This window comes from Ptychodera flava, chromosome 12 (genome assembly GCF_041260155.1).
Source record: "Ptychodera flava strain L36383 chromosome 12, AS_Pfla_20210202, whole genome shotgun sequence".
Classification (NCBI taxonomy): Eukaryota; Metazoa; Hemichordata; class Enteropneusta; family Ptychoderidae; genus Ptychodera; species Ptychodera flava.
In genome coordinates, this window is record NC_091939.1 from 18,833,015 (window position 1) to 18,843,003 (window position 9,989).

The 9,989-nt window shown below is 37.7% G+C and overlaps 1 protein-coding gene across 1 annotated transcript; it reads right to left on the reverse strand.

Moving 5' to 3' along the window:
- Positions 1-1,370: 1,370 nt before the first annotated feature.
- Positions 1,371-9,415, reverse strand: LOC139145286 (uncharacterized). The gene is made up of 6 exons (XM_070716333.1): positions 9,305-9,415; positions 8,817-9,088; positions 7,594-8,336; positions 4,354-4,513; positions 3,517-3,655; positions 1,371-2,688 (listed from the first exon to the last, which is right to left on the reverse strand). The coding sequence occupies exons 3-6, from the start codon at positions 8,235-8,237 to the stop codon at positions 2,552-2,554; spliced, it is 1,080 nt and encodes a 359-aa protein (XP_070572434.1). The 5' UTR covers positions 8,238-8,336; positions 8,817-9,088; positions 9,305-9,415; the 3' UTR covers positions 1,371-2,551.
- Between the last annotated feature and the right edge of the window lie 574 nt (positions 9,416-9,989).

A 9,989-nucleotide genomic window follows, 5' to 3' on the forward strand; every position in this document is an offset into this window, starting at 1 on the left:
TTAGTCACAGGTAGCTGTAACAGTCGTTGAATCCAAACGTATTTATCACCTTCTAGATTAGTTTACTGAGAGTTTAATTGTAACTCTGCTGGTACAGTCCCTTGAGAGTGTATATGTGTATAGCTAAGAGATGTGGTGTAAATTTGTCCGAGTGTTTTCAGATAAATGGCATGAATCAGATAATCATAACAACAGGCATAGCGACTCATGTTTAGTCGACCATAAATGGTTGTAAAGTTCTTGAATTGAGTACCGAACAAGGCTTCGAAATGATGTGTGTTACTCAATGATAAGAGGCATAAAGTCCAGATAGAGAACACTGTTCCTCGTTATTTGGAAAATGTATTTTATAATTTTCAATGACAGTGCCTTACGCTAAAAATAATACGAATGAGTTTACTTTACAAGCAATTTGCATATAATTGTATCTATCAGAAGGCATTTTCATTCACTCGATACATGTGAATCCCTATATGTATTATCCTGCGGCATTTGTTTCCATGATCCGTGCTTTGAGATGTATATCTGTGTAGTGTATACGGTTTGAGATAAGAAACTGACTCGCTATTAGTTGTTGATGTTTTGTCATTTATCAGATTGTTACACACATATTTCATTCTATCATAAAAGAGCCGCAATGTTAAGGTATGAGTGACATGAAAATCTCTACTGTAAAATAGCTGTGGGTGGGTGTATATTGTAGGTTACCAGTTTGGATGCGATCGAAAAATTACTGAATTCTCTGCATGAGAAGTATACATTTTTCCTATCAGCATGTTAGCACTGTCATTAGGTCTATTTCCGAAACTCTCGAAAAATTCATTTTTGTTGATGACTGATATAATGATGCAGTGCAGTTTTAACCTGTAATTTAAGAAGACTTTATTCGACAAGGATCTGTGTCTGCGCCCGCATTTTAGCTTTGTAAGACATGACATATTGTCTGTTCATTGCAAGACAGCTCATGGTAATAACAGTTAATGTAGTCAGTTATGCAGAGATTTAGCCATACCCACTGGTCAATCTAACGCAGTCGCCGAGAGGCCATAGTTAATTAAAAGGCAGTATTCAAACAAACGTGGACTATATATTTCATCTTTATTTAATCCATAGAACAGGATCAACCTCTCAGCAAATCAAATTTAAGGATTGGTGCCGCTTTACCACCAATGATACCAGTCAAGCACAACCTGATGTTTTTTTCGCAAAATTATACAATCACACCGTATTTTCACCATTCAACCCAATGCCACATATGATATATAGCTCATCAACAAACTATATTCTTCCTCACACTGGTGTTAGAGATCAGAGTTCGATGCATCTTACTATGTCCTAAAGATTTCTTAATACGTGTTAGTTAAATTTTTATATATTGGGTTTGTTTGAAGTTTTTGATATGTGTTATTTTACCTTTTGGTATCGTGTCTACCGAAGGTACTATGGTATCATTTCCCTTACTGCTGACTACGATGAATATACGCATGAATATTGTTTTTTTTGGGGGGGGGATGGCTGAGCAATTTATTAAGAATCATACACCTCCAGCTAATTCTGCTCTTATTCAGTGTGTATACTCGTTGAATTTTCTTCTGAAATGCACACAAAACGGTGTAATCTTTTGATGAGCAAAGTTGATTTTCTATGTTACAAGAGGATTAAACTGGAGAATAGTTTTTATTATAACACACCACTTGCTCAATTCGTGTTGCGATTCGCCAGAATACGTCATGTGACGAGAACATAGATACGTCTAGTCCCACCTGAAACGCCAAAGTGACGTCAGAGGGTATTTTTGAAAAACTTTTTTTCCTAGGAAAATAGTTTTAGCCTTAATTTGGAAAAGTGGTCGGTCAAATACCACACGCGTAGAGTCGTCTGCAACTTTGAAACAATGGCGGGTGACTGGAACATAATGATCAGCAATGAGCTCTCTCTAAAACAGCAAAATTTTGAATTCTAACAGCGTAGGAATTTAAACAGCTCATCGACGAAAAAGATTCATGTGCAGCCAAGGATATTGCCATATATGCTTTATTTTTGTGAAGAATTGGTGGTAGTGTTACCGCTGTGGAGAAATCGCCAAGTAATCTTGTCACAATGGATTGTTTGCAGTGTATAGTATCAAAACACATTAATAACGTAAACAAAAAACAATACGAGCGTATGGTGTGTTATAAAACACCTATGACCTCGTCTTTATTCGGGCTATAGCACCAGTTCATTACCTCTTGTGGCCGTGTGTTACCAGAAACACATCACTCTACCCCTTGGCCTTCGGCCTCGGGGAATAGCGATGTGTTTCTGGTAATGCACGGCCCGTCGGGGTAATAAAACGGCGCTATAGCCCTCATGACCAGGTAATAGGTGTTTCTTAAATGAACTATTAAAGAATGACATAGACCTTAGGATATATCCCCCTTGCAGTAAAGAAACACGTAATTTTAGGGATTAAAATGCTTGAATGATTGTGAAGAAGAAGATTAATCCTATCTTAAAGTTCACGACATGGCGAATTATTTTCCTTGTGCAAAAATTATGATGAAGAAGCTTAGATAAACTCATATATCTCCTCAGGTATATTTGGAATATCTCTTAGATAGGCAACTTCTTTCCCGAGGCTTTCTCTGCCTATCTGGACGAATTCTGACCAGTTCGACACTCCACAGCGTAAAAATACCTCTGCACCTGAAAGAGCATGGGGAGACATTTGCAAACATGTTGCTCAATACATACATATAACGGTGTGAAAATAACTGTTCTGTGTTTCTGTGAAGCAACTCAAAGGCAACACAATTCCATATAATAACGTTAACCTGCACTGAGGCAATTTTCACCAAGAGTTCTATAAGGTTGACCTGTTACCTAGAGTTTTGGTTCAACTGGTTGGATGCGAGTCATGTGCGAGGTTACTGTCGCCCAAATGAAGGTGATATATGGCATATTGGTCGATGACTTACAGCTGATGCTGATATATTTGACACATGAAATTAGATAAATGCTCAGCAACGTAGCTGAGCAAATTGCTATTTGCTTTAGCTTTAACCAATAACAAGCCTGTTTTATCATCTCAAGACCGATAAAGAATACAGCACACTCAGAAGGCAGCTCCTCCATCGAGTAATCTGTTACCCCTATACTGGGCCCGGAAGCAAATCATTTTCGACGAGGAGCTTGTTCATGGGAAAGTTTTGAAAGGCGAGAATAAAATATTGTAGAGTGTAAAACATGATCTGTTGTAGTCATTTTGTGTTCTGTCTTTCCTTTTGTATCAGTATTATAACTACAACAAATTGTAAACTCTTCAATATTATATTCCCCCTTTCAAACCCTCCCACGAACGGGGTGCCAGTCGTTTGTTCCAAAATCATAACATGGCCCATCATTTGATATTTGAGATACTCCATTTAGAAAGTGACTGATTTAAAGTGTTACACGTCACTCGTTATTCCATAATTTGATAAAGCTTTAAAACAGAAAAGTCGAAAAAACTTGCAGAGCAAGAGAAGCACCCACCTTGGCAAACTTCCTGCTCAACCAGAGAAAGTACATAGTTATCGTCCTCTAACCTTCGTAATTCCGCATTATCACGAGATGTTATGAAGTGGGCTGTATAAACATGTCGTACTATATTCCTGAGGCGTTCAACAAATTCCTGAGAATAGAGAACTTTTAATCATGACCATGCCTTTTCCGATACGAAGGTTCAATTTCCATTTTTATTTTTAACCATTCTCCACTTAGGACGCTATATCGTGTTTGAATTTCTCCCAAAAAGTCTTCAGCAAAAGGGGTAGACGCTTTGATTATTTTCGTTTTATTACAATCAAGAGGTGTACGTAACCTTAGAGCACACTTTATTAAGGTCGCCTATTAAGGTAGTCTGAGTTACAAATATTACCCGGCGGGCGGGGCTTTCTTCCGGCCGCCCGATAGAGAGCCCAAAGGGCAGTCTTGGTAACCGGGACTACTATCATGGCTATCTTGCCGGCTATTTGTCACTTTCAGTGAAAAATCTTTTTCATGTTATTTTGCCGTTGCATTTACAGTCCACGCATTCTATGACCCGTCGATGATTGACTAATTATTCAAACCATCTTATAGATGGCACAAGGAAGGCGCTTAGCAGAGCGCAATGATATTATTTGACGTATGACAAAATGTTCAGGAAACAGTACTTTACGATGAACAATTGCGTATCATAATAAATCAGAATGGGCATCTGAAAGTTCGTATCAACAAAATCTGGTTAGTTTAGATAAATGATTCTATGGTTCGAACTTGTTTTTCATTTCGTTTCCTCGCCTTTTTTATGTCATGTAGATGTATCAAGATATTTAAAAATCAACTTACTTGTCGACGTGGAGGGATTGCCACGTAAACGCAGTCAATTCCTAGGTTCTTCATGAATTGTCCAACGGCCTCAGCGATGACTTGGCTTGCATTAGAGAGCATTGCAAGGTTATGGAGGCATTGCTCCTCGGTTTTACAATCAATCGAATGATATTCGACCCTGTGTTATTGAATAGAAAAGATGCCATGAAACAGAAGTCTCGCCACAGTCTGAGAATATCGTAATGATCTATGCGACCCAACCTTCAATGCTTGATGCGCGAGGGACCTGACTCTAGCTTTTTGGTATTCATCATCTGTTTACATGGATAACTGTTTTGGGTATTTCTAAAAGCAATAAAGTCAGATGTTCGTCAGTCTTCTGTAGTATTAAACGAACGCCACAACATTACATCAAGCCAGTACTGAACATTTGACGGTATCAACGATTTACCGGGTGGCTATAAGAGACATTCCAAATGTTTGTTATTGTATTTACAATCACATAGCCGTAAAATACACTGCGTGGACTATTGCTAAATTTTAAATCAATAAACGGGTCGTGCTGAAAGAAGTTAATTTACATATTTCATGGGGTGAAAATATGTCATCTAAAAGACGATGAGGCTATTATCTCACAAAAAGAGGTAGGTGTAGCTATCCCAGTGTGCACTCTGAGAGAATTTAGCAGTGGAATAAATTAATTTGAAAATTACGCATGTAATATGCTTGCAAAGTTGTTAATGGTATACACTCGTATGGTGCAATTTTGACACTCACAGTATACCCAGTATTCATGGATGTAATGTTAATGCGGTCCGCGCATTGATTGGTTTTCCACGTATTCTATTGCCTTTTCTTGTCCCTGGCATCATTGAGCCATTTTTAATGTGTTGAAAGCGTTGTGATATTCTTTCATTTGAAGCACTACATCAATACGCTGTAAATTCAATACCGTCATAACCACTCAATTCATTTTGTACATAATATTCAAAAGATGAATTTTAAGGTACTTATGTTTATTAATTATTTACTAAAAATAATTACAGGCTAACAACAACTGATTGTGCCCTATTTAGTAGCTCCCCAGTCCAAATATATTTCAAATGTACGTTTATGTATATTAATTTAAAATGCCCATACAAATGCACTGATATTTGCACAGAGTGTCCTGAAAGCTTTTATTGCTGTTGCAAGTGTTGAATACACGTGGACAACCAAGTCCTCTGCATCCTTAGCAATACGACGTCAAAGACAAAGTTAGTTAACAGTTCTTTTAAAACTGAAACATATTTAATATTCAGGCATGTGGTCAAATTATATTTTTCACCGCCCCTCACGGCTACACATTGTGCCCCTAGCTCTCCTGCCATGATTTTGAGCTGGTGTAGCCCAGCTTGGCTACGTCAACTAGCTTAGCCAGGCTGCACTAGCTGAAAATTCAGGGTAGCAGCCGGGCTGTGTAAAAGTGTTGCGGTCATACTTTGAACTCTGATTGTATTCCCAAGCAGTTCTGAAACTGAGACGTTACCATGGGATAATGCAAATGTTGGAGGCAATACTGTTATAATGGTGATATATTTGCTGTACTACCTAAACCAAGGTCAAGTATTTTTGTGGCTTGCTCTCAAAGGAAACGTAAGCGCTCAAATATGTGTGTGAACGATTCGAGTTCCCGCAATGCATTTCAAATCCCTATTGTCTTTTTCAGGTTATATTTTTAGACATCCATGCACAAATAGCTTTTGATCGTTGTTTTTTATATTTGTTATTGTTAATCCGTGTTTGTATGATTTATACTGTTTTTGTTTACTAGTTTGTATAAAATGAATAAGTAAAGAAAAGAAATCAATAAAAGTTTTAGTATGATCATCACTCAGTAATCCGGTTGACACGGATCTGCACATTGCATCTGAGACCGGGCTGCGACTGCAACTGCGGGAGAAAAGACATTCTTTTACAACTCACAGGTCTAATATTCTGAAACGTAGCAATAATCCAGTAATTCACTGACGTTGGCATATTATGGTATCACCGACAGCACTGTTAACTGTCAAAGTAAAGATGCAAACGAAATGGATGCCTGGCGGTCAAGAAGGAAGAATCTCGTTCAAAAAACTTTGCTGGGCCCGCATTGCCAACAGTCTCGTTTGGTGAAGTTCTGCTAGAACGCCGACCCAAATCATATATACATCGCTTCATTGTGATGACGTTTTCTTTAGAATTGTAGTAAAGCTAGTTTATTATATTTTATGGTAAAAGTTGAGAAATGCGTCTTAAACATCATTAGTTTTGAGATATTCCTATAGTACACATGCAAGAGATATTTCGACATTGCAATGTCATATGACCCAACATAGGCAATATAAAATCGATATTATCACTTGGATTAAGCTGTGCCATGCTTTCAACATTAATTCCTCTAGGAAATACAATCCATAAAAACGGCGCCAGCACTATGTCGATGGGGCTATCAGTCTTTTTGCAGGTATTGAAATATTTCCTCGGTAACATATCATATTAACGTTGTGTCATCTGGTATAACATACTCGACGTCGCTTAACAAGTAATTGACAATATCGTTTATTACTGTATCGATGTCATTAAGTATTCGAGTTTAATACTCTGCTGTATAAACTGAAAGTTGTTTGCAATTTAAATACATGATAAAACGCTGTGGTTAATTCTTGTTTGGCTGAAAAATGTACAAGTCCCCGAGGTTTGCCGCTGTTTTAATATTGATTCAGCTGATCCGATTTTTAAAAAACTATGCAGAGTAGTTAATCTCCGTGAATTTATTGAAAATACCACGGAGTCACATCAGTTGTGAGTCAGAAGAGCGGAGAACAAAATACTGATTTTATGCTTGAAAAGATCCATGTACAACTTACTTCAAATTATTATCATCGACACATCCTTGCTCGTTTTAGTCGCATAATTATCATATTCATACTTTTTCTGTGCTGCCTGAAATGGTTGCTGCCTTTATGCAGCACATACAATAATAGTTATTTGGTTTGGTGAACGGCTTTTCGGGTTAAATCGTGTCCACATTTTGGTCCGGACCAAAACTCTGCATCAACATGATATTTAACACAACACGTATGTACATACTGTTTTATTAAGTGTAACACTTGGTATTTCGCCATCATTTGGGAGTACTGTTAGAAAGTGTATCATAAAGATAGAACAAAAGTGTCAAAATAAAACCAGTAAAATAAAGCTAATGCTATATTCTAAACAAATAATACTTGTACTTACATTTCACCTGTCCTATTACGCCAGTGTATTGCAATGTAAGGCTTTCCTCCACACAACAATGATTTAACGGTAGCACCCATACTTCGGATATTTTCTGACAAACGAAAATATCTGTCTATATGTTTAAAGACAGCCTTTTCCTTTTCAGTCAGAAAATTTGGTATCTGTCGAGGTCCATAGATACCAAGACAACGGATCTCATCGGCTTTCATCATCTGGCGTTCCGTTTCTGTAAAATTTCTCCTTTTACGTTTAGTATCGGGCAAGTGTATATCCCATAGTTTCTTGAAATCCCCTCTTGTTCTTTCATATCGTTTTCTGTTTTCTTTCCTCATAGCTTTCCTCATTTTAGAAATCGGAAACTGAACCAAAAAATCAATGCTGGCCCCACATACTTCTTTATAAAATTCTGGAGTAACCACGGGTACAATTTTGCGTAGTCTGTTGATATCGAACGTTTCCTCAAAGGGTCTGTAGCCCTTGGTGAATCCCTTGACAAAATGATTGTGGAACGGAATCATCACGATACTCCGGTTGTGTGTGATGGCATATGCGACAAGCATGCGAAAACTCAAATAATTCCAATTGGGACCCCCTTCCCAAAAATGAACGGGGAAAAGTAATCGAGTAGATGTGTTTGTCATCCTCCTCCGAGACGGCTCTTCGGTAGTTATTACACTTTGGTTTGCACTGACTGTTAATGCACTTCGGTTCGTAATTGTTGCTCTTGTAGCGGCCAAAGCCTGGAAAATATTTTGAATTACATCGTCAAGAAAATACAACAGAGTACAACAAAATAACAAGGCACAAACTATACTGACAAGGAATTCAGTCTTCGTTATATTCCAGATTGAACAATGCAGGGTTCTAAAGGCCAATTTGATGTATTTTAATGAGCTTTCATCACCTTAATTTTGTCATGCAAATACCGTGTTATCGTATCCAGTGTAATATCGTTATCATATCTCTACAAATGTCTAATTATCTTTTATAATCATATTTCCATCCGTCTCAACTCCTCCCTGACCTATACTTTGACCATTATTCAATCTTTCTGTTGCTACAACTGATCTCCATCCATATCGGGTGAAAATGAAAATGTGTGATTGAATAAGATCATCGATAGTATAGCTACACATATGGTGTCAAATAGCAGACTTCATTCTGACTTACCACCATTGACAGTTTTGTAATATGGTCGATCACGGGATTCATTCTCTTACCTGAGAGGCGAATATTGACTCATTCCCTCCTTTAAACTTTGAGGCGTCAGCTTGGAGATTTTTGCCTGTTTTTCTATGTGACGAACAGAGTTTCCACTTGTATTACTAACACTGGCTTGCAGGTCATGTCTCTGTTGGATTGCGGGAGTATGAGATACCAGGCGTTGATGTAAAATCAACAGCTCTGGTAAGGTAAGTACGGTTAGGATGCTCAATATCAAACAAACGTATCGCTTAACGCTCCTGTCTTCTCTCTTGAAAACCATTACGCCCTGAGAAGAGTCGAAATCGTGTGTCACAGTCTGGACGGCTAGAATTTATGCACTACATTGATGGCATTTTCTGCCTGGCAGGAATCACTTTGAAAAATAGCAAAACACTTTTTACTATTTCAAAACTACAAAACCAACAACGTTTCAATAACGACACTATACTATTTTACGACTGAAACTAATGCCGACAATAAAGTAACAATGGCTGATACTCACCGTATCTCTAGCCTTAACTCTTTACCGGTTTTCGAACGGAACGTTTGCTCTCCGAGCCTGAATCTTACACTGTCTATCCGTCAGGGGCTTGTCAGTTTCAGTGGCTGGTGGGTAGGGCAGGCAGAAGGTCTATAGCATGACCGGTTTTTCCGATTTCACAATAGTAGATCATCATATCTGAGATTGCGTAAGGTCATATCGAAACGTATTTTCCATGACTAGTAATGAAATTCACACTAAGGGAAGGTGTAATAATCATGTTACAATTTTTGTCAAAATCAATGGGCAACATTGTTACAGTAATTTTACCACAAAACGAAAAAAATCATCCCACGACGAAGTAAAGTACCCTTTTGGTGGATTAAAAAAGTAATGACCTGAAAACATGAATATTAATTTATACTCGCAAGGTCAAAAATAATGTAAAAAATTGGTAATTGGTAACCTTGATATTATATGTCAGACTTATTATTAAAAAAGTAAAACATCATCAAACCCTCTCTGTGCTTGATACTGTCCAGTCCCTTCAATGACGTGTTTCACACAGCTGTATCGGAGACAATATTTAAGCTTATATCGCAGCATTAAAGCTTATCGTATGATTTGAGTAAGTTTCGTCAGCTGGAAATTTGTCACTCTGTCATAGGAATATCACAGACAAACGTTGCATTCGATGAACAATTGT